The sequence below is a fragment of the Betta splendens genome, chromosome 3 (assembly GCF_900634795.4).
Source record: "Betta splendens chromosome 3, fBetSpl5.4, whole genome shotgun sequence".
Lineage (NCBI taxonomy): Eukaryota > Metazoa > Chordata > Actinopteri > Anabantiformes > Osphronemidae > Betta > Betta splendens.
Window position 1 is genome coordinate 3418619 of NC_040883.2, and position 25100 is coordinate 3443718.

Here is a 25100-nt window from a genome sequence, read left to right on the forward strand (position 1 = left end):
CCAGGGACGACACTGAAAAGTTCAGCCGCTGCACGTTTCACTTCAGCGAGAGCCGTTTGATTTGAAGGAAATGGCAAGCGGCACGGAATAATGCTGTAGATATTAATTAAGATGGACAGAGAGGAATGTGGGCTTGAAGAGCTGTCCTTTTGCATCGCCGTGATGCAGGTTCTTCACTAACATCCTGCAGTTTGAAGGTGGAAACATGAACTTGGATCCACTGGGTTATATTTAAGTTTATGGGCTGGTCTGATTTTGCATTTAAACCATGAACAGGATATAAAAGAATGTGTAAAAACTCTGACTTCAGTTTATTTAAATTAACTCAGCTGGATGAATTTCGAACAACAATAATGAGGGAAAGTAAGTTGTATATGTTATATATGCAATACATACACAAAAAAGAAGATTAAGGAAAGTAGAACAAGGCAACATGCCAGGGTGAGACGTACTCATGTATATAATACTGCTGCCTCCTAGTCAGACAGTTATGAGTCTGAACCTGTCTGCAGGTGGCTGCTCTTTGTAGATCATGTTTACTCCATGATCTGCCTGCGTTCCCTTCATGTGCTCTAGTTCCTCCATTACAATGTGACTCATACCGAACCAGTGGAGACGATAATGTTAAAACCCTCTAAAATAATGATGCATGAGCTCATTATTTTAGGCTTCGCATTTAAATTAAGGCAGATGCCGTCTCATGTAACTTTCCTTTAAAAGCCTGATTTTTTTTCCCGGATTCAGTTCTGCACACACACACACACACACACACACACACACACACACACACACACACACACACACACACACACACACACACACACACACACCCCTTATTCATAACTAAGGCCAGATGTGCCTCAGTGAGGCCTGCATGACTGTATCCTCTGCAGAGGATGCACATGTGTCCTGTTCCCACCAAACCACACCCCCTCACTCAGACTCAGGGTCAAATGGGAGATGAGCAGATGATTATCTGCTGTAATTAAAGGCTGCTGGACTCAAAAAAACGTACCATGGGTCTGACTTATGGCTTTATTCGCTCTATTTCTTTGTGTAGCAGCAGCCGGCTGCTGGTGGGTTTAATGCTCAGGGACGCCCGGTCCTCTTCGGTGTGAATGACACCTGTTGACGGATCTGTCGTGGATCTGACGGCTTTAAGGCGTGTTGGGGCATAATAACCTGCATGCAGACCTGCAGGCTGGCGGTGCGGGTGTGCAGATGCTGGGCTCGTGGGACTCCGGCGCCGGGCCGCTTCTCATCAGCCGTGGAATCGATGCGCCTCCTGCCTGCTCCTCTTATCAGGCGCCTCTGCAGAACAGGCCCACTCCACATCACCATGTGTACAAACTAAAAACGTGGCTGCAGGAATCGAAGTGTGCTTCGCCGGGATTGTAGCTGGAGCAGAAACCATCTGCGAGCGAGCGCGGGGCCATCTGGACTCGGGCTCACGTGCCAACACAAATGACTTATTTTTTTCTCTTTAAGTCTTCTTGGCTGGAAATCACATCATTCGTCAGGCCATGTGTTTTTCTGTGTGTATGAGAATGTACTAACTACCAAAATAAATAAATCTGAAGTGGAAGATGGGGCAGGATATGGAACACCAGAAGCCTCCCTGTATTCCATTAGAGAAGTCCAAGGATTTCAGTTGCAGAGTTGCAGCTTTATTGATTTGTAGATAATATTTTCATGAATCCACGACAAACACAGGCACTGCAGGCATCGCTTCACATGGAAGCAGCAACCTAATACATGATGTCCAAGACATTCTGTCTTTGTGAACGCGCGTTTGAACTGCGGGTGAGAAACGGAGGCCGGCTGTCACCAAAATAATGCAGGTTGACGCAGGATCCGCGCGGCTCCGGGCTGTGACGGCCTCATGCTGCTGCTGCGAGCGTTTAGTGGGCGCGTGCCCGTCCACAGCGCATCGGAGTGACACCTAAGAGCCCGTAATTACAGAGCAGAGCCGCGTCGGTGTCAGCCCTTGTTCACAGCTTTTAGAAGCGTGTGGACCTTTTTTTTCTCCCACACAACATGCTCCTATTCAAAATGTCCGGTCTGAGGCCTTTGTGCCGGCTCGGCTTCGGTGCTGCAGCGGTGGCGCCCGTCGCCGCTTTGCCCACGTATCGGAAGGAGCTGTGACCTTGCAGCGGCACGTGCTCGCCTCTGCCGGAGCTCCGGTCTCGCTACCAGGCTGCTCGTCAAATCACGTCAAACCGAGCGCCTCGCTGTTGTGTGGACTCGGCCGAGGGCACAGATGTGATGTGTTCCATTTATTTGTTTGATAGGTTTGCCTCGCGTGTGAGATGGAGGGAGCTCGGGGTGCGATGCCTCTCCTCCCGTTCGGAGACGAAGCCTCTTTGTCCCCGTTGCCCCCCGTTGCCTTGTGACTTGGCTCACGCAGCTTTAGTAAATGTGGGGCATGTTTACGGTCGGGGCTTTTAGGAGTGTCTTGGCAGCCGTGTGCCTGCCAAGCAGCCAATCATTCATCCCACCCTTAGCGCACTATTAAACCCCAGAAAACGCCTGATCCTGCCTGGTTTCCTGTGAATTCCGGCATGTCTCCGGTTCCTCAGCGGCGTGTGCCTGCAAGCCTCTGATGCCTCTGTTACCTCAGCCGTGGGTTTAAGTGCAACCTAATCACACTCTGGTGTCTGAGTGAAAGGAGGCGTGCAAGTCTTCACTGTCTCTCAACAAGCAGGAGGTCTTAACGTTTCACCAACTTCTTGGTAGAATTGCAGCAAGCGAAGCGAGTGTCTTGGAGTTCGTTTGAGTCCGGGCCTCAGAGCCACAGAACTGCTACTAACTCATTCAGCGAGTTGGCACCAGCAATGAAATGGGCAATTTGATTGATTGGTAGGTGTGATGTGATGGGCGTTAGCAGAGGTCGGAGGGGGGTTCGGTGACAGCCAGCTGATTAAACAGCCGGGTGATGAATGGACCTGGAGCCCGGCTGTGAAGTGCCCTGCAGTTGTGGACGGCCGGCATTTGGCTGCAAGCATGTGGACGCACACAAGTGACCCGCTGCATCAAAACCTCCAGCAGATGAAAAGAGCAGAGGCCTCGAGAGTCCGCTTTGACATTTGTTACTGCTCTTATCAAAGATCCATCTCACAAAGCTCTGTGGGGAAAAAGCTTTTAGGAGATAACGTTTTTTCCTCCCATGGTCCTTCGTAGGTCAACGTCTCAACCTCGTGTTCTTGGGTACAACGACTCCCACCCCCCGGAGCATCATAAGTCTCCTCTGCTCATTACTCCATTGTCTGTCTGAGAGTTGTGGCAGCTTTAATAAGCTGAGATGCCTGCGTTGGGTTCCAGTGGACGGGAGCCCCTGACGACCCTGCTTTGTCTAACGGCTCCCCTGGATCTGAGCAAAACGCTCTTTATGAGCATTCAGGGCATTTCTTAACAGACTACGTTTACCTTGAACTGCATCAGCAGAGTTTCTCCTCATGGGAAAGCGTGCGTCTCTTCCCGTCCTGAACGAGCGAACGGTGACAGAAGTCTTTTTGTTCCCTCTGCCTCCTGTGATTTTAATGACACCCCCCCCCCCTTCATTGACTCCAGATGTCACCACGTTTTAAGGGGAAAGGGTCTAAGATCTGATTTTGGAACGAGCCGTGGCCCACGTGGCCTTTCACTCCCACAAGAGGAAAGACGGTCATCTGCCAAAGCGCTCTGACTGTTCGATAAACCCTTTGTTTGTGAGCATGCAGGAAAGGTGGATGTTCACCAGCTCTGTTTGCACTGCGGCCCAGTGCACCACCCGGGGCGCAGCCGGTAAACGACGCCGCGTCTGAATGTGAGCTAGGGTTCGCTTCCGGAAGGGTTCGTTACTGGAGGGTTCGTTACTGGAGGGTTCGTTACTGGAGGGTTCGTTACTGGAGGGTTCGCTGCTGGAGGGTTCGCTTATTGAGGGTTCGTTACTGGAGGGTTCGTTACTGGAGGGTTCGTTACTGGAGGGTTCGTTACTGGAGGGTTCGCTTCCGGAAGGGTTCGTTACTGGAGGGTTCGTTACTGGAGGGTTCGCTGCTGTAAGCTTCGCTGCTTGTGCACGTGTAAAACGCTGTAACGGGTTTAACTGCAGCGAGCGCAAGCGTTTACAAGCCGGAGTTACGAGCCAGTAGTGTTACTTGGACGAGTGAGTGAGTCCGTGAGTGGAGGAGTGTGGAGTGAGTTTAATATGTGTGGAATGTCAGATGATAGATAAACATTTAAAGATGGCCAAAAACTGCAAAGACATGAAATATGTAAGCAAAGCGTGCACAAATATTTATTTACACATATCCCGTGTCTTGGGTGAACTCTGGAAGGTTGTTAGTGTAGTTGGATGTCAAGCAGTAACATCAATCCAGCAGATACAGACTGGCCTGTGTTTGTATCGACTGAACCTTTACTTACTGAGGAGCTCGACAGTCCTTCCGCTTGGCTCTAAAATCAATTCAGACCTCCTAAAAAATTCCTTTTCACAGTTCAAGAAAAAGCCACACGGCAACCGTGTACGCTGGACGTGGGCTTCATCACAGGGACGATTTGAGGCGGGAGTAAAAACGGAGCGACGTGGGGCAACGGTTGCTTGTGTGACTTATGGCCCCCGCTGCTGCAGAGGTCCATTTGAAGAGGCCTGGCCCGTGACGGGGGAGGTTTTTCCAGCTGTCGGGAAGGAGCCACCACGGCCTCACGTGGACGGGCTCGCTGTCAGCTGCTGGAGCGGTGAAGCTGGAGATGGTGATGACTAAAACCGGCAACGTAACGGGAAGTCTGTCCACTTTGGGGCTCTGAAAATCAAAGGTAGCGGTTTCATCTTCAGTGCTCGAACAGCTCACGCCTCTGACAACCAGCCAAGTTGTAGTTTACATGTTGATCCGGACTCGGTTTCCAATGACGTCACCCGTGGGCCTGAGGGGACGTTTGTGCCAGACACTTTCGTCCAAGATAGAAGGAAATTGGATGAATGTATGAAGAAGTTGATGTATTTGCTGCTCTACGGAAGAAGCTCAGGGACTTTAGCTTAAACGACACACAAACCCACAAGCAGCTCCTGAACTGAAAGGAGAAACGCTAGATTTAGCTTTTGTGAAGCACACGTGCCTGTGATGGTGCTGTGAGCATGAGACCATGTTCTGTAGCAGCTACCGCTCCCTGTTCTGTCCTGATGATAATGATGATGATGATGATGATGATGATGATGATGATGATGATGATGATGATGACGATAAGGTTTGTTCTTACTCCTTCCAGCTGCAAAGGAGCGGTCGGCCAGGAGGTTCTCCGCGGACGGCGTCTCCAACTACACGTCTCTGCTGCTGAGCCAGGAGGACGACATGCTGTACGTGGGGGCCAGGGAGGCGCTGTTTGCCCTCACGCTGTCCGACATCAGCAAGACCAAGCTGCAGAAGAACGTGAGTGGGTTCGGGCTAACTAGCAACTAGCTAACTAACTGGGCGATCCGCATTACAGCAGGCACGAACTCCGGGTGGACGTCCAGCCCCAAACCACCGTTCCTGCACGCGACTGATTCTGATCTGTTTTCTGTCGTCATCAGCTGAAGTGGAGCACGCCAGCAGGAAAGCGAGAGGAGTGCAGCTTCAAAGGGAAGAACCTGGAGGTCAGAGTTGCTTTCAACCACTTCAACCATGCAATAAACATAATGTGAATTATTATACTACATGTAAAGCATTGAGCGGCGCAGGTCCGTATTGCTCCACTAACCTCCTCCCTGAAGACAAGGCGACCCCCCGTGCAGCCCCGCGGGGGGTCCCTCCTCCCTCCGTGTCTGTCTGTCACCTTGTTGTCATGGCGGCTGTCGTATCCGTGGGCGACAGGCCTCTGTGGTCTGTGCTGCGGCGTACATCATGCCCTGTATTACAGTGTTACAGGCGGCTCCCCAGGCGGCTGCTGCTTTGGGCAGGTTTTACCAACGGTGACACTGTCAGTGTCTATCAAACACCTCCTGGTGCATTTGTGGTTTTTTATTATTTTATTGCCAGACTTCCTTATGATTGCGAGTATTTCAGGCACATTTGATGTAGATGCACAGAGCTTGACCTGCTCATCTCTTCTCCTTCCAGACTGATTGCTTCAATTACATAAAAATCCTCCTGCGGCTGAACAGCACTCACCTCTACGTGTGCGGCACCTATGCCTTCAGCCCCATCTGCGCCTACATTGTAAGTACTTACTTCCAGGAGTTCATTTTCTGTCATATAATAAAGGTTCCAGATTCTGATGGATTTAATTGTCTTTCTCGTGGAATCAGCTCATTGTTTCCACCATGTTAGAAACAGATCTGTCTTATCCGAGCGCAACCAAACCCCACTGAGGCGGTTTATCCAGACAAGCCGTACGGGGGATCGTGAGCCGTGGGGCTTCCAGCTAAAAGAGCTGAGGATCTGTTTATCTAGTGAAGGAGTACATCTGCTGCGATAGTAGCCGGCAGCAGGATGACACTGATTTCAGCAGCGGGGGGGGGGGTGTCAGCTCAGCTCTTAAAGCGGGGCGTTCAACTCTCGTCTTTGGCCTGAGAAAGGAAGAACGGCCTGGGGCGACTCAGCCTAAAGATGCCTGGCCACGACTTAAGGTCCTGAACTGGGATTCCATGAAAGTCTGAAAGAAGTTCACCAGCTGTGTGTGTGTGTGTGTGTGTGTGTGTGTGTGTGTGTGTGTGTGTGTGTGTGTGTGTGTGTGTGTGTGTGTGTGTGTGTGTGTGTGTGTGTGCGACTCATAATATTACCATTAATAGATGTCTTATTATTACAGTGGGCAACAAGAAAGTAAACAATCAAAAGTTCAGACATGACTTAAAATAAACTGAGGAAAAACAACATCTGATCACAAAGCATGGGAAGACGTCCGTGGCACGTGAGGCGACCACACTGTCCTGTTTGACATTCTTATCACTCCAAACTCTTTGAGATGTGCTCTGGATATAGGTCATTTTATGTGATGGGGCTTCTGCTGCTTAAATTAAACAAATAAGGGTGTGGAGTCATTTCCATCTGAAGGAGTCACTGTAGAAGCGACATTATATTTAGGAGGACTTTCAGGAGAACATCATCAGTAACTAGACGAACCAGCATGAAAATGTATTAAATATTTATTTTAGTGTTTTAAGATTTTGACTTAAAAAACTGACTGACCTTGGATGAATAACATTGGACTTTTTTTTTGGACTTTTTTTGACCTGTGTTTTTCAGCATATCTGGGTTTCGATTGTTATTTGGACAAAACAAGCAGTTTCAACACTTTTGTAATACTTTAAAAACCCTCCCCGCTCGGAAAATGTCAACAACGCAGGCTTGTGTTTAAAAAGCTCAGCCCTAAAGTTACTCAAGCAAGGTCACTCATTCTAAGAAATGATGAAACTCTCAGATTTGAGGAAAACGTTACACAACCTTTCCCCAAATGCTAAATGTTGATGAGTTGCCGGTAAACAGTGAGAACAGGCAAAGGCAGCTACAGCTGTGTTCTGCTCTGTGTTGACGCGTGGTCTCAGCCAGGAGAGACCATCTGACTTTCCTTTTTAATGGGGAAACATCTGGCCACTGCAAACATTAAACGTGGGTAAAGATGGACTGAGCAAAGGATTCATGCTCGTCACAGAGGCTTGGTGGCAGCGGGTCGGGTCGGGGCTGACGATAGACAGTGGCTGGATTCAGGGCAGTCAGGTGCAGCTGTGGGGCTTAAATGAGCCACGATAAACCAGTCTCCTCTAGCGTCCTGCGGACAGGAAGTGGCTGTGTTGGGGTGGTTCCGTAGAGCGGACGGGCCTGAGGTTGCAGAACTCGCTCTCTCCTGCACCGCGGCTCACGGGACCGTTTGCTTGTTCCCCTGTTTCCAGAACACGTCGACATTCACGCTGGTGCGAGACAGGGAGGGCGAGGTCGTGATGGAGGACGGGCGCAGCCGCTGTCCCTTCAACCCCGAGTACAAATCCACCGCCATCATCGTCGGTACGTAGCCGCGAACGGCTTCTCTTTGTTGTGAATCTGCTTCTCTGTGGAAGAAGCGCCTCAGCTGTTCCTGGACCTACTTTAACATTGGCTCCATCTTCAGTGAGTCATGATGCGCCTGCTAATGTTGTTTGTCTGCTCCGGACTCAGGATACATAAATAACTGGACACCAGCGGAGTCTGTGTTTCAGCTTCTTTAATAAAGCATTTGGTAAATAATGGAGCTGCATGTGAGCAAAGAACTATCAGATTTATCAACTGTTTCCAGCGTCATTGCCCAAAGCAGCAACTGGTGAATGAATATTAAATCATGCTCCGTCTTGTTTTTCCTTCCAGATGGTGAGTTGTACACGGGTACAGCCAGTAACTTCCAGGGAAATGAACCAGTCATTTACAAGAGTTTAGGCCAAGGAACAGCACTGAAGACGGAGAACTCTCTGAAATGGCTGCAAGGTGACGTCCGCGTCACGGACCGACGCTCGAGGCCGCGGTTCCCATCGCGTTCTCAACGTGTTCTTGTGTCTTGTTTGCGTCAGACCCCGTTTTCGTCGGGTCGGCCTACATCGAGGAGAGCCAGCCGACGGGCAACGCCGTGGGCGACGACGACAAGGTTTACTTCTTCTTCAGCGAAGCGGGGAAGGAATTCGACTTCTTCGACAACACCATTGTGTCGAGGATCGCCCGCGTGTGTAAGGTAGGAACAGCCGGGCTTCCTCTGCCGGATCCCCATGCGATCAGCTGGGAGCGCTCCCTGTCAGGGCACGTTCGCCTCCATCCGACCGGAGCGCTCGCGCCGACTGTGAAAACATGTTTTCAGCAGCGTTGGTTTTTCCTCTTGCCCTAATTATCACCCTCCTCCTCCTCCCTCTCTGCACCGCCACCTCCTCCACGGTTCCACCTCTCCCTCCGTCCGTGTTTGGCCTTCTTCCTCGCGTTTAGAGGTTCCGTTTCCTACAGCAAACGCCCTGTTGTTGTCGTTGTTGTCAGATAAAGCATGTGAACTGTCACACCTGCAGAAAGCAGCCAGCCACGCTGACACTCTCTTTTTTTACCTGTGATTAAATAAAGCGAAGCCTGATATACATGCACTTAGCGTCCCGCTCTGACTGATGCTGCCTGTTCAGCGAGGCAGTAATGTGCGTAATCGCGGGGACAGCATGTAATCCTAAGTGACAGCCTAATGACTTAGTCCTGCTCGGCTCCGGCTCCGCCTGGGTTCTACGTGAGGCGGCCGCTGACAGGCTCCGAGCCTCGGACTGAGGGCTCTCGCTGCAGATCCACTGCGTGATGGAGCCTCCTGTCCCCGGCCGGCGCCTGTTGAGGCCGTTTTGTGGCGGTGCAGTCGACCTGCAGGTGGTTTCTTCTGCATTCACGCTTGTTAGAGCTGGCGGCCTACGCAGTTCCTCATCTCCCAAACCGCCGCTCAGCTAAACATACGCGTGTCCCTCGCCGTCTGCTTTCCACGCGGACAGGATGCAGTCGCTCCTTTTTCCGTCTGGGAACCAAGGAATGTTTGCGTGTGGTTGGAGGACGTCTGAAGCGTTTTGGGCGTGTTTGGAGCCCTCCTTTCATGTAAGATAAGATAAAACAGGCTTTATGTGATGACTACTGTTTTACTGTTTTACTTTTAAGATGTTTTCCCCCTCCTCACTCCACTCCCCCGCTGCTCTGTTTGTTCAGGTGCTCACAGAGAGTCAGGCTGATTGTTATGAGCGTTGTGTGAGGAAACGTCACGAATGTGAAATGTGAAGTTGGATGAACGTGAACGTGAATGCAGCATGAGTGTTTTTGGAGGGCGTCCACGAGGCTCCGCTCCTGCAACAGGTCTGTTGGGTGACAGGGCTGTCTGTGTTAGAGGCAGTGGCGCCCTCAGGGGGGGGCAGGGGTGGCCATGCTCCCCCCAGAGGAGCTCCACTCACATCCAGTGCATACAAACCTCACAGGCATGTTTAATCAAGAGATGCATACAAAAATGTAATTAAATACAAAACAAAACTCAAATGAATAAATAAATCAATCATAGGCAAATTATTAATGAAGATAAAATTTATACATGTTTCTGCATTTGTACTTGTACTTACCCCCCCCCCCCCCCCCCCCCCCCCCCCCCCCCCATTGAAAAGCACGACTGGTTGGAGGAGGAAACAGTGGTGGCTATTGCGTGGCATTGTCTCCCAGCTGTTCTGTAGGAGTTGTTTAGGGTTTGGATTTGAAGCAGGAGTCCCGTCTTGAGACTGGCGAGTCCTCTGGGCTCTCTGATAATTAGCAGCCATCTTACAAGTCATCTGATCAGTTTTTCGTGGCAGCTTGTGTGAGAGATTTCAAAGCTCAAATTAATTACTAGCTCTTGATTGTTTTCCGTTTTAATGCCCTGTTCTTCAAAGAGCCGCTGATATAACAAGCTTTTATTTGGAAAACTTTTTTCCTGTTTTATTGTCACCACGTCCTTTGTAATTCACTATAAAGTCACCACATGTGCTGCACCGTATGAACAATCGCTGACTGTAGAATTCCACTAGGACGTTGAGATCTTGGTTGATTGTGGGTATTTGTTCAGTTATTCCCATTATTAAAAAGTGACTATTGACTTTCCTTATTTAACCTCAACGAGGGGGCAATGCAGCTTTAACACATTAGGGTCCTGTGTTTACATTTTTTCAAGGTTTGTCACTGTGCAAACCTGATGCTAATCTTTCTAATTGCTGCAGGGCGATAAAGGAGGTGAGAGGGTTCTGCAGAAGAAATGGACCACGTTCCTGAAGGCTCAGCTCTTGTGCTCCCTCCCTGATGACGGGTTCCCCTTTAACATAATCCAGGACATGTTTGTCCTGAAGCCGATGGGAGACAGCTGGGAGAGCACGGTGTTTTACGGAGTCTTCACCTCGCAGTGGTAAGAGACAAACTGGCTGTGTTTGCACACAAACATAGCGGCGCTTTGCTCCAAACGGCTCATCGGCACCATCTAAAGCCGGTTCCCTGCTCGAACCTGGCAGGTCGCCGCCTCCCCCTGGCTTCGAGCGCATGCAGCAAAACACAGTCATGTCAACAAAGTGGGGGAATGAAATGAAACGCAGGGAAAGCAGCGTTTGTTTTGCTCCACAGGTACAAAGGCGCCTCCGGCAGCTCGGCGGTGTGCGCTTTCACCATGGCGCAGGTGGAGAGAGCCTTCAGCGGGCGCTACCGCGAGGTGAACAGGGAGACGCAGCAGTGGTACACGTACAACCACCCGGTGCCAGAGCCGCGGCCCGGAGCGGTGAGTGGTCACATCAGAGCAAGTTAACAGAGCAGTGCTGCTTCCTCATGGCTCATTTGTGGTTCGCTGCCTCAGTGTGTGACCAACCACGCACGGCAGATGGGGATCCAGTCGTCGCTGCACATGCCCGACAAGGTGCTCAACTTCGTCAAGGACCACTTCCTGATGGACGGCGTGATCCGCAGCACGCCGCTGCTGCTGAAGCGCAGCGTGCGCTACACGCAGATCGCCGTCCACAAGATCCAGGGCATGGAGCGGGCGTACGACGTGCTCTTCATCGGAACAGGTAGAGAACCGGAGCGAGAACGTTGAACGGAGAACGGGCCCGGACGCCCTGCGTTGCACCTCAACCCGTGTTCCGCCTCTGTGTTCCAGACGACGGGAAGCTGCACAAAGCCATCAACGCCAACGATAAGATGCACATCATCGAGGAGCTGGTTCTGTTCTCTGAGCCTCAGCCTGTGCAGCACATTGAACTGGATCCTCAGAGGGTAAATGAACATGGGCTGTATCAGCTGGTGACCAGTTTAGTAGCTGGTGAAGCTGTGGAGGAGCTGCATTTAGCAGAGCACATCAGGCTGCTGTGTTTTCTTAGCCTCTAAGTTATAGCTCCATCTGTAACTGAATTTATGATCCTCCTTGGCTTTTTACTCGGAGCTAAATTTCATTACCTTGTTTCTCTTTATTACATAATGGCCTCTCTCCAGAGCAAATCTTATCTACGATTATGTAAGTCTAATAAAGTCACAGATGCGTCCTGTGAGCGTATTCTTAGTTTCCATGTCCCTATTTGGAGCTAAGACAGAATCCACACTTCTGTTCATCTGAACACAGCATCAGTATCTGTGTCTCATTAATAGAGACTCAACAGTGTTAATTCCAAAGAACAAATGAAAGTTGAAGCTGTTGTGATGGTGGATGTTTTCGACTACAACCAAATTACTCAGCTGGCGCCAACTAAAAGAGCAGCTGGCCACAGTTACTCCTTTGTTTGCGTGTGTTGCTGTGTTTATCTGGAGTTGCTGTCTTTCATGTTGTCCCTGTTTGAACTCACAGCCCTCAGATATTTCTATCGCACTGACTCGCACGCGGTGGCTCTCGTCCGCAGGGCCTGCTGTTCGTCTCGTCCCACTCCGGCCTGGTGGAGGTCCCTGTCGCCAACTGCTCCAACTACCTGAGCTGCGGCGAGTGTGTGCTGTCCAGAGATCCCTACTGCGCCTGGACCGGGCGCCAGTGCCGGGACGTCAGGATGGCCCCCCCCGACAGGTCCGAGCCCGGTGTCACTGGGGCACAGCTCGTTTCTGGGCACTACATAAAACAGATAATACAACATAATAATGAGACTCATCCTCCCATAACCAAACTCACAATCTGCATCTGCGCGAGCGAAGCACTGGGAGACGCTGGTCATCCTGCTAATCTGTGCTACAGGTGTCACAATGCCGGAGCTGGGCGGTGTACATGCGTGCGTCTGCCTTAAGGCCCCTTTCATTGCAGCTGCTGACATTAACCTTGTTGTTTTGCGGTCCGCTTCGACGCAGCCACTGGCAGCAGGATGTGGAGGAGGCCGACACATCGGCGATCTGCAACAGGACGTTCCTCAGCGGCAGATCAAACAGGCCACCGGCTTCTCGTGAGTGTGTCCTCGTTGTGCTGTCGTCTCTAATTAAAGTGTGTTACTCATCCCGTTACTTTGTAGTTTTAATTTTAAATGTGCACAGAGAAATACCTGGCCACTGTTATGAATGACATGCAAAAAGCGTGGTTACATCTACTGCTTAGACAGTCATGTCTCCACCAGCTTCTTTCTAAAAAGGTTGAACTATTCCTTTAAGTTGTCTCAAATCCATTCCGTTCTCTGCAGGTGGCTCCAGCTGCCAAGTCATCACAATCCCAGCCAACACGTTCAGAGTTCTGCCCTGTAAGCTCAGGTCCAACTTGGCCCAGAGGAGGTGGCGCCACAGCGACGGCGCCAGCCAGTTCCTGTACGCGACCCCCGAGGGAAACCTGGTGGTGGTGGCGCAGGCCGAGCGCGCCGAGACCTACGAGTGCTGGTCGGAGGAGGAGGGCTTCCGCCAGCTGCTGGCCAATTACTGCGTGAGGGCGGAGCCGCGTCAGGAGAGCACCACTCTGATTGGGCACTCGCGCACGCCGCACGTGAAGCGCGAGGAGACCATCATCCTGCCCGGGAGGTCGCGGTCGGAGCAGGTCCACACCAAGACGTACTGGAACGAGCTGATCGTGGTGTGCGCCCTGCTCGCCTTCTCCCTCGTCGTCTTCTCCCTGTTCGTCATCTACCGGAACCGCGACCACATGAAGTCCGTGCTGAAGCAGGGCGAGTGCGCCAACATGCCGCAGAAGAAGCCGCGAATGGCGGGGAAGCCGGCCGAGAGCCTGCCGCTCAACGGCAACACCATCCCCGTGTCCACGTCGGACCACAAGGGCTACCAGACGCTCAACGACAACTACATCTGCAGCACGCCCACGCACGAGTCCTCGCCCGACAACAGCAAGAGCTTCTCGGAGGCGTCCGACAGGCGGCCGCTCGGCCCGAAGGAGAGCCACGTGGAGTACTCGCCCACCTGCCCGCGGCCCAGAGTGCGGCTGGGCTCGGAGATCAAGGACTCCATCGTCTGAGAGCAGCGGCGCCCGCTGACAGACGCGACCCTGCACGTCCAGGACGGACTCGGGCCACGGGGCGACGGAGGGGGGGCCCGGCCGACATCACAGCACCTTTTATTTCAGCCATCCGTGTTCTGTGATCAGCGCAGAGGGCATTTCATTTAGCCAGTTCCACTCCAAAGCTGGAGGTTGGTCGGATTCGCTGCAGGGAACGATCCGAGGACGCGGCGCGAGCGTCCGTCTCACCGAACCATGGCAGCTGCTCACAATAGTCGTATTAACCCTTTTTTTGTCATTACCATAACCACTAACAGCAAACGTGTGTGTTAGTGTAGGGCTGAACAATAAGGAGGAAAAAGACCTTCCTCCCCATCAGTATTTATCTCTAGATATGCAAGAATCAACCAGTCTAGTTGATGTCCATCCCATGACACGATATAGAGTAATAAGAACAACAGACAATGAATTATGAACATCCATGTGTTTTCCAGCCCCAGTTCAGGATGTGCGAGCTTGCACACGCAGCGCAGAAGATGGCTGCTGATACACTGATACTGTTATTATGCACACTAGAACCAAGCTGCAGCTGCAGCGGCGAGCGAGACTTCAGGTTTTAGAGACTTTACCACATGTTCATTGCGATCCACACGTGACGGGAGCCGGTCAGTCACAGAGCGCGTTTGTTCCCGTGTGCTGAGTAAAGGTCATGAGTGTGTGAGAATTGACGCCGGAACGCTGAGGCTAACCATGACACAGCACCTTGGGTAAATAGAGCTCTGAATATGTCGACAGATGATCAAAAATTGGATCATAAATTATTCTACAGGGCCTAAATACTGACATTTACCTCCTGAATGTATGTTGTTGTTGTTGTTTCATTTAGACTAAACTGTACCGTGAACTGTTTAGGGAATCCATTGAGCTCCACCTGCTGCTCTGAGACGCCAATAATGATCTGCAGGTACTGTGATGCGTTAAAACAGGGGCTGTGGAACAGAGACCTGGTCTCACAGAGCCAAGGAGAAACCGCCACCGCGTTCAGGGCAGCGCCGAAACCACCACACGCTCTGTGCCAAAACTAACACCTTCATGGTCTCATCCAAATGCAATAGTGCCATTCTGTGAAGACTGCTCCCATCTCACGCCTTCCCATGTCATCGATCACTGTGTAAAAGCACAGAGCGATGAAACCACGTTCGGGTTTCACAAAAGAGGCACTAAGGACAAAAAAAGGAAGTGAAGGTGGAAAGTTTTTAAAGACTGTTAGCTTAAAAAAAGCTTTTAATCTGCTTGAGGCAAATATTTGATGTAAAATCGGAAGCGGGGCCAAGGATATGACATGCCGACTAGTTGCCTTGAGCAAATCCCTGATTTCTCTAAGCTGCCCTTAAAGGAGTCATGTGTAAAACCTACAGGTACGGCTGCAGTACGACAGCAGACTACTGAGTCCAACCAACGCTAACTATACTAACCTTTAGATTAAATGCTAACTCGTCGTTCCAGCTCATTTTATCTCCAACCCACCAGGTTGTCGGTGCATTCACTGCAGCCAGTAACGCGTCGAAGCATCGTTAATGTGAAAGCACACGAGATCAGGGTGTCGAATACTTAGAGGTTTGCACACTTGAGCCAAATTGGAGCGTATTCTTAAAAAAAGAAAAGACGCCGCTAATGGGAGACAGACGTTGCGGCTGCTGAGAGGAGGGAGTTCGGGTACGCGGTTGTTCCAGGGACCAGTGCAGCCATCACCAACGCTCCTGCACCCACGTCAGACGCCGGAGACTTAAACGGAATCGTCCAAAGATGTAGGAGGCTGATATAGAGATACATTTGCACCGCGTGTCTTTGAATGCATCAGCAGTTCACCGTATCTATCAGGACAGACGATATATTCCAATATCATACAAAATTAATTTTTGCTATTTGAGCATTGAGCAGAACATGTAACTGTTACAGGTTGACAATGTAATTGCACAGCATACTGCGCAACAGTGGTCAGTGTTCCCTTTGCTTTGGGTTTTGGTGCGTGTATGTGTGCGTGTGTGTGTGTGCGCGTGTGTGTATGTATATATATATACAGTATTTGTACTTAATATTGTGTGTGTTTTAAGGGACCTTGTGCAAGATGTGTTGTAGAGATAGTCTTGAAACTAGAGAGTGAACACTGCTGATATTTCCCTTCATAGTGCTTTACTGCCTACTTCCGCTACCTGCACAGATTCCAGTGCACGTCTCACCACGCTGTTACTTTTCGAGCACGTCAAAGCAAAAACTGAGCTTATTTCTAGGCGAACGTTGAATCGTGAGCTGTGAATGACAGTCGCTGACGCTTAGACTTGTAAATCTCTTGCCGTTAAGCGATTCTGTCTCGCCTGCTTTGATGTGCTTGATGAATAACCTCACAGCATCCTTTCAAAATGCCTTTAAACGTCCAGTTGTTCTGCCTTTCAGCCATGTGCCACGTTGTACAATGCCCAGCAGTGACCTGGCGAACAGTGTGATTGTAGCCCGCTCCGGGCGCATTTACCTCCACAGCACGGGTCAGCAGTAGATTTACTGATTCATCCACGCCACCGCTAACTTTAGCCGCAAACACCAAACTGGGAGCTGCTCAAACGAGCATTTGAAAAGCGATGGACTAATGCCAACTTAAACTTAAATATTTAGCAGCATTTCATCAATAAATCTCCAACATGAAGATGTAATATTCTTAAGCTGAAACTATGTAACCATTTGGTGTTAATGGTTAATAAGGATCAAAGAGGAATAAAATGAGCATTTATTAATGACTTGCTTTTCATTAAGTAATGCTTCATTTTGAGTGGCTCCTCCGTACACAGAACACACTGTACTGGACATGAATGTAGCCAACTATATAACACTTACACCAGTCTGTCCTCACAATACAGCTCAAGTAGGCAAATCATTGCGACATCTTTTCAGATTTAGTTCAACGAAACAAAACAGCACAATAGAAGTAACTAATCATTGTGTAAACCTACGGCAGGACGCAAACTCCTGCGTATCAGCTCCGCCATGAGACGCAGCCACAGCTCTGCCTCAGAACCTGCACCATGCGTTTAGTTGACTGAATAACTATTAGACAAATGTGGTCTTGCCTGCATGAATTCTTTTATTTGTTGTGTATAAATAACATTGTGAACTGTATTTTTTGTATCATTGAGATTGTGACTGTTGTTTTTATTATATTGTACATAAAAGCACTTTATTTTAATTTTTTAAGATACATAAATAAAATACATGTTTTGACTTTTGTTCATGTAGTGTGTCGCTTTGGCTTTAAATTTGCATTTTTGGTTTTAGGTCTAGAAACTAAACCTAGCTAATTATTGCACAGCGTTAATTTGATTTAAAACTAAATGCAGTTGTTCTTTAGATTTGTCTCAGCTGTGTATTTTGGGCTTTGTGTGATGGAAAGGCTTAAAAAGAACAAGTCAATTATCAGACGGTATGACTCACAAATGGAAAGTACATGTTTACATTAAATATAAGTGGACCAACACTTGTATATAATGTAAATATACAAACAACATGCCACTGGAGGGAACGTCATTTCTGCTAAATAAAATTGATTATGTACTTTTCCCTTTCATAATTGTTAGATATTAAACCTTTAGATTATTATTCTTTATATTACTATTCACCAGTCCTCATTGACAATTGTCAATACTATACAATTGTTTACAAAAGTCACACCTAAGACAATAATTTGGCAGGCATCAAAAATAGCCTCTGGATGTGGACTGTAATTACAGCTGATGTCACTTAACGTGCATTTCCAGCAACATGGCAAACCTGACTCTGCTTAGTATTCTGTCAAGCATCAAACCCAAAATCAGCCTGTAATTATTCTTGCTTGTTCCATATATGACATAACCTGTAATGTGAAAAAAAAGTTTTGGCCATTTCAAAACAAATGGCAATTCAAATAGGCGGAACTATAGCTTTACAGTTATACAATATCATTATTATGCAATGTTAGGCTTATGTTGGTAAACAACAGCCAAAATACAAAGATGAGTTGTGTGTGATTCATTTTAGAAAAAGGAAATAATCACACAAACCCTTTTTATGGCCTAAAAATTCCAGACCGTCATTCTTGGACCCATAAACTGTTTTAATGTTGCAGTTTTACTATTCTGACATGTGATGGAACATTTCAGGGTATGTGCTTCCCCCTGGTGGTCATTGTGCCACATTGCATTATTTGTCACCTGGTGTTCTCGGTACTCGGTACAAATGGAATGCAGTGAGATCCCCGTTCATTTTATCTGACCGTCGCTTGAAAATGGTTTTTAGAATTTGGGGCAAATTTAAATAATTGTATATCACTGAAAACTGTTTTTTTCATATCCAGGAGGTTTGTCACATTATGGTGAGGTAGGTGTACATCCATTTTATTAGTTTATGTGAACAGATTCTTTAATTTGTAACTTTGTTGTCAGGGCTTTATAGAAATGAACACATCATCCTGAGGAATGGTAACAATTTCTAACTCCATCTGGCATGTGCTGTCTCTTGTCTAATCTGAGTAGCCTTTGTATATTTAAGTGTTGTTAATTAGTCCTGGACCCAGCGAGGAATGATGCAATGCACTTTGAATTTATAAGAAGATACACTTTATTCAAACCAGCAGGGGACATTTTTGTACAAAAATACACAACTGTTACATAGATGCTTTGTGTCAAGAATTGTTCATCTTTCTCCAGCTCCTTACACTACTGATGCTCCGGTGCATGCAGCACCAACGTGAACAACCACTAACTTGCTCAGGCATGATTTCACCGACTAAAATAACAAATCGAACAAGCAAAATGTCATTTTCCATAGGGAAGAATGTAGGATCCTAGATTTTCATGTCTAGACGAAAATGACAGATCAATTCTCATAAATATCAGGAAGAAGAATGTGGTTCTGGGTTTTTCTTCATTTTTTAGGTTTTTCCCCTCCATCTGATTTTTTCTGCTTCTGTTGCATTATTTCAGCATCCCTTCAGGAGAAAGCAAACTATAATATAATCAAGTATTTTCCAACATTCAACCACAATATGATTAAACAATGTCCACTATTGCTTTTATTAAATAAAAAAAATAGTGTAAAGTGGTTTTTGCCATGTTGCTAAAAGCTCACGTGCATCTTTCTTATAAGTAATGTAGAGACAAGTGCCCACCTCTGCTTCCGTGCAGCAGCAGACAGCCCATCGTCGCCCCGTTTCCCTTTAGTCTGTTCAGAATGCTTTTTGGCATTCTTCTGGCGTGCAAGCTCACGTTGGTTTCCTCCTGCGTGTCAGACAAAACGAGAAGGCAAACGCAGTAAGACTGGACAGCAATGGAGAGTTTGCAGTTCAACAAGCAAAAATATCAGAATCATGTTCTTACTTCGCAGAATTAAATGTTTCCTCCAGTGGCATGTTGTTTATTTACATACATACACGTGTATAAGTGGCTGGTATACCCAATATTTAATGTACACAGCTTTACATGTATTTTCCATTTTTGAGGTGAGATGTGAAGGTTCCTCAGAGTCATAACAGTCTGTTGACAGTTCTTTTTAGTCCTTTCCATTCCATAAAGCCCAAAATAGAAATGAAAATACAGTCTGTTTACATACAAAGCACATAATATAAACACAAAAACCTGCAGAGACAAAAATGGTGCAAATCAGCCGACGTGGCAGAGAGGCGCCCCAGAGCAGCTTCATCACAGGACCACAGCACACGAACCGTGCTTTACGTGTTTGTCTCAGCAGCTAAACATTAACAGGCAGCACAGGCGGAGCCGCATCCGAAAAATAAGTCCTTACTGGCAAAAGCCGTGAATACAAGCAGCCTTGATCCTGATTTAAACGTTCCCCGTAACTTTAGCTAGACCATAACTGCAGGCCAGGGACTAGACTAATAGTCGGACAACAATCCTCCCACTGGTCTGTTGATGTTGAAAATGACAAACCAAAGTCTATTAGAAGTTACCAATTAACATACAGCCACGTGACACACACTACAACGTAGTACCAATTACAACAATCGTAGTGTTGTGGGTATGTGTGTGTTTTTTTGACCAGGCGATAAATCTGTTAAAAAGCGTTTCGTTTGTCTCAGCAAATAGACGGAACCCATGTCGGCGATGGCAACGGCTACCGAGGGGCAAAAGCTGCGACTACGTTGGACATGCAAAAGACGAGAAGTACATGACGGTCTTACAGTCATATTATATGATGATACCTACTGGTCATTTTTATCTGATGCTCCTTTTGCCTGAAATACAGTCAAGCTCAGCCAAAGGGCCGCTAGCTCCCTTCTCGTCGCTCCAATCGCTGTTTCTGCTTTGGTTGCGCCTCACCGTGGCTGCCAAAAATGCGCGAGACTTCCTCACGAGAACCAGAACATTCCTGTCTGCGCACATCTCTTTGCGCATGCGCATGAATGTTGTAAACACTAAACGATCACGTCCTGATTACGGTGCAGTAACAAAGAAATTAGAACGTTGTTCAAATTCTGCACATAGCTAAACATTAATGTTAAAGTTATAAACGGCTTTGATACAAGTGAGCGTTTTATACAGTCTAGATTTCAATCCTTACGTACATTAATGGACATTTGAAATAAAAAGGCCAGTAGGTGGCGCCATCTGCTAAACTACATTTAGACATTCAGGTACTTGTGTGTCAAAGATTTCAAATCAAAATGTGTCTGTGAAAATCTGTAGAAATATGAAGATAAATATATACATATTTTTATGCGTAAAATATTTCAATTGAATAACAAGTGGATTTCAATTATATTTTACTGTTGCGTATATGCAGAAGCCATCATAGCAAAATGTGGTCACATCAAAATAACTCTTAACAAGCACATCTAAGTGAGAAATAAAAAGCTTTCAATAATAATTTAAATATGTGTTTCTGTTCCACACCAAAAATATGGTGTTTTGCTAGGGCTTGAGGTGGAGCTAATTTATTGACTGTGTGGCTGTTTAAAAAGCTACCGGACTGAGTCATGTCTGTCTAAACCTAAAACTTGTACACTGACACTATGAAAAGAAGTCTACTTACTGAAATTGCATGTGACTGAGGTACTTTGGGTCATGGTGTAGTGATGTAGATCTATTTTCATCACAGTCAGCACGTACCACTGCCTGAAGCTATATTTAATCAAATAACTTTACACATTTGGCTTAAAATTAAGTATTTAGTCTTTGAAGATGCAAATTGCATATGTACAAAGAAAATATATTTAATATGAACTGAAAACTGAATGTCTATGTTTCACAATATGATAATATTTAACATTCAGGAATTCAGCTTCTAAAATGTGTTTACAGCTGTTGAATGAAGCTGTTGAGGGAAACTGAAAACAGGGTTGTGTCTCCTTCTAAATGACAAAATACTGTATTTTAAGGCCATAATTGCTGTTTGAACACAATGAGACATCACAGTGCAGCTGTGATTGTCTAGCCAGCAGTTTATTTGGGTGAAGTTTGGTCTTCACGCAGTTTAATTACATGCTTTAAGTTTGTTCTGGCCTACTGAAGCTTTCAGACTAGTGTTTTGATGGGATATGCATTATTGTCTAAAAGACACAAAATGTAAAACAAAGTTTGTATTAATGGCTTTGTATTGTTTATTTATTAATTTTGACTATAACTGACAATAACAGTATATTTTGCCTGATCAGCTCTCAAAGTGCAGTCAGAGAGGGATGCAAAATCTAGTTATTAGTAACCAATTCAGTAGTTTGTTAGCAACCTTTGATGAAGGCAACAAGTCAAACATCAATGGATCAGCAAATCCATTAGGATTCATCATGTGGGAATCAAATGCTGCAAACTCACAAACATTTCATTAGTAGCTACAGAAGAAAGAAACTGAAGGATACTGAAATCAGTATCGTGCTGTCTGATTTCTTCAAACATGAAGGAAGCAATGAGGAAAAATATAGTTTTTTCTCCTATGACTGAAGTAGTTGATGCATTTTCAGTGTTTCTGTTATTTCCGCAATACTGAAAAACTGCAAATTTAATGAAAGCCACTGCAAAGACAGGATCACTTGGATGAAGAGCCACCGCTCGCGTGCTGGAGCATAAAGACTTTAACAGCATGTAGAACAGCATGTCAAACACGGCGGTCGGTTTATGGGGCTGCTGGCGACACGGGACGGCCCAGGATGTCTGCCTCCGACTTGTTTTCCCCACAGCTGCTTTCAGTGACAGCATCCTGCTCCGACTATTTTTGTCTCCCAGTGCAATTATCACCACCTGGTAATTTTGACAATGTTGACTCCCTCTGCTTTACAGAGCCTCCAAATGCTAATGTGGCACTTGTGCACGTGTTGAGTCTCTATTCAGTACCTCTGTCAGTTGTGACTTCAATTTAAACCAATGAAGATGATGGGAAGGGAAAGCCTCCATACACTTCATAATGTGGAGATTTGATTTCCTCCCTTGCTGATTGACATCCTTTCATATGCACTAATAGTTCATGTTGGGCAGCATTATGTGTGTGGGTTTGCCTAATAAGTACAAAGCACTGAAACTGTGTGATTATTTCGTGACATGAGGACCACCACTATTAGTTTCTTCATGCAAAGGCTGCTGACAGTGTTCTCCACTAACGCTGATCATGAAGTGGTGACGCACTGATGTGTGGCGGCATAAACTTAGTGTGACAAGCTGGACATATGGTGCATTCCTCTCTGTCTTCTCTCACTGCTGCCATCCATCACGCTGCCAGCATCCTGCCTGCTGTCATGAATGATTGATGGATCTTGCTGGGCCCATTTTCTGCCTTGCCTTAATGTCCCTCGTGCCCTGATTGTTGGAGCTAATTTTGAAGCTATGACATTATTATGTTGCTCAATCTGTATTGCAAACTACTGTACATAGAAGCTGTTTTTACAAAGAACCACTGATTTCTTCCACCAGTTTACTTAAATGGTATAAGTCTATATTTATATTTACTATTATATTATGACTACAGTGGTATCCAAACGTAAAACTTTATAAAGAAAAGCATTGGACAACAGTAAATTAGATTTGATGGTAGAGCTGCAATAAAGGCACATACTGTGCAGACCCCCTGCTGGGAGCCACGGGATATTTCCCCGCTGGCGTGAGGGTAGTTTGACCACAAACACTCAACCTGATCGTAGGTAATGAGCGGTGACTCTCTCTGCCCTCAGTGTCATGCTTTTACCTGAACCAGTTTTTTACTGTACATAAAGCTTTCAACATTCAACAAAATAGAAATGTTGAACACAAACACTTTAGTAGCTTAATGTGTTGAAATGTGGAGGAGGATTTTTTGTAGCTTACGTTGCCACACAAAGAAACTCCATCTATTTTTAACATTTCTCTCCTGTCTTACTTGAGTCTAAACCATTTTTGCCTTTGGTCAGAGGTCTAACTGCGAAGCCTGAGGATGTGCAGTCTATTTGATCAGACGTTATTTGAGGACAAACGGAGACACGTGAGCACATGAGGTTGACCTTGTGCCATGGGAACACTAAGCGCGGGTGCAGCTTTCCAGCAGCGGGGGGAGGTCAGACTGGGCTGAGTTACACTCAGGAGCATGAATGGAGTTTCTGAAAGCACAGACACGATGTTGTTCATTTGTTGAGTCCTGTAGGTCACGACAGGTGCCCTAAACAACATTTGACATCTATTTTCTGTGGGGCAGTTTTTACAGACACCTTGGCTTTAAGAACAAAGTCAGTGAGATCAGATTTGATGATTCCCAACCCGTCTTCGTGTCCTGTAACCTCAGGGCGCACACTGTGCAGCAGTGTTTAAGCAGTATTTGAAGATGTTTGATCAGAAGGTATAAAAACCTACAGAGCTGTACCTAATGTCCCTTTAAGGTGCCTTATTGCTTGGTTTGTACAGAGTACAATGGCCTAACATCTAGATATGTATTATATTATGATAATGAAATAAAATCATCAGACGTTGTCCAGATGATGTATTTTTGAATGGTTGCCAGGGCAACTAATGCGCTACACCCAGGGATGGACAGATAACAGTGGGAGGCATGCTAACATCAGATACATTTTGAGAATCAAATAATGAAGTAAGCACATGTGAAATGTTGTAATTTCGGTCATGATGTCTCTGCCTTCATCTCTGTTGGTCTCTCTGCATCCTCCCGGTCTGGACGAACTCTCCCTGTCTCCTACTGTAGACAGCCTCACACACACACAGCCTGGCTGGCGGCGTCACACTCTGCATGTAAAGTGCAGACAATAGTTCCAGCACTATTACTGTGAAATGCAGGCAGTGCAGCGCAGACTCTGTGTGAACGCTCAGCATGCATGAGATGCTCCTCCGTACGCGTGACCACCATGATGTGAATCCATTATGAGCCAACTCTTGCCCTACGTGCACACAAGAATCGCTGCAGGGCAGCAGATGTCAGGCGTGTCACCTGAAACGCTGACTGTTTTTTCACACCTGCTGCTGTGGAGGCGGCTATAGTGGAAACAAACGCTAAAGAGCAAGTGTTCATTGACTCTGACCTGACCTGAGATTCACCACCGCCCTCCTGACTGGCGCTTTGCTCCACAAGGTCCACACTCCCAGGTACTAATGTTCATTCCTCTCAGTGGCAGGAACTCAGATTCTGGTCAAACAGCGCCTCCGGTGGCCGTTCGTGCTGAAGGACCTGCGTCTGTCACCGTCTGTGTACCCTGTGCCTCATTTAATGGGTCACACATCTGTCGGAGGCCTGCTAGAACCTGGAGGTAGGACTGTGGTCTGGACCAGTGGGCCTCATCCAGTCATAGGGCCTCATCCAGCTGATTCCAGGTGGCTCTTCTCCTTTCTGGCCTTGAGGTAACTCCCTAGTTCTGCCTGTGTTTCTCTTCTGATTCCACTCCCTGTCTGTGTGGATCTAACGCTTCCACTCTCCCTGTCTAGGATCCGTTCCTGTTGTCTTAATGAGCTGTTTTTAGTTGCCTAGTGAGGACAATTTGTGTTTCTAATTCAAAGGATTTTAGTAGAATCATACGAACCTGGAAGTTCATTTTGGGTTAGTTTATTACACAGTTAGTGTAGTGTTGGGATTTCCCTCAGGTGACTCTCAAACTTGTGAATTATGAACAGGAAAGACAAGTCACAGCAGCATCACCCCCCCCCCAAGCAGCAAACCACTCGCTGGGCTTTTCTTGTGCAACCTGATTCTCACCGTCTCCTGTTCAGCATTTTGTTTGGCTCTGGCCTCTGTCAGGCCCAGTGAGCGTTCACTGGAGGCTTCGTACC

General features: G+C 47.2%; 2 protein-coding genes across 5 annotated transcripts in view; one reads left to right on the top strand and one right to left on the bottom strand.

Annotated features, from left to right (window-relative positions):
* The window catches only part of LOC114852209 (semaphorin-4B-like), a 29852-nt gene extending 12747 nt beyond the window's left edge, over positions 1-17105 (top strand). For all 4 annotated transcript variants that reach the window (XM_029144452.3, XM_029144450.3, XM_029144449.3 and 1 more), the window contains exons 3-15: positions 5245-5405; positions 5549-5611; positions 6075-6173; positions 7844-7955; positions 8292-8408; positions 8492-8649; positions 10664-10845; positions 11058-11208; positions 11284-11494; positions 11584-11699; positions 12317-12474; positions 12750-12841; positions 13073-17105. In XM_029144452.3, coding sequence (XP_029000285.1) covers positions 5245-5405; positions 5549-5611; positions 6075-6173; positions 7844-7955; positions 8292-8408; positions 8492-8649; positions 10664-10845; positions 11058-11208; positions 11284-11494; positions 11584-11699; positions 12317-12474; positions 12750-12841; positions 13073-13845 — 2393 coding nt within the window. In that variant the 3' untranslated portion in view covers positions 13846-17105. The remainder of the gene's footprint in view (positions 1-5244; positions 5406-5548; positions 5612-6074; positions 6174-7843; positions 7956-8291; positions 8409-8491; positions 8650-10663; positions 10846-11057; positions 11209-11283; positions 11495-11583; positions 11700-12316; positions 12475-12749; positions 12842-13072) is intronic.
* Positions 17106-18447: 1342 nt separating this feature from the next.
* LOC114852728 (small EDRK-rich factor 2-like) lies at positions 18448-20233 on the bottom strand. The gene is made up of 3 exons (XM_029145345.3): positions 20076-20233; positions 19022-19130; positions 18448-18841 (listed from the first exon to the last, which is right to left on the bottom strand). The coding sequence occupies exons 1-3, from the start codon at positions 20080-20082 to the stop codon at positions 18778-18780; spliced, it is 180 nt and encodes a 59-aa protein (XP_029001178.1). The 5' UTR covers positions 20083-20233; the 3' UTR covers positions 18448-18777.
* Positions 20234-25100: the final 4867 nt, after the last annotated feature.

What these genes read in the sequence shown, in the direction of transcription:
- LOC114852728 (XM_029145345.3), bottom strand. An exon ending in GCTGCTGCACGGAAGCAGAG is followed by an intron (nt 18,842 to 19,021) that starts GTGGGCACTTGT and finishes TTTCTCCTGAAG; the next exon opens with GGATGCTGAAATAATGCAAC.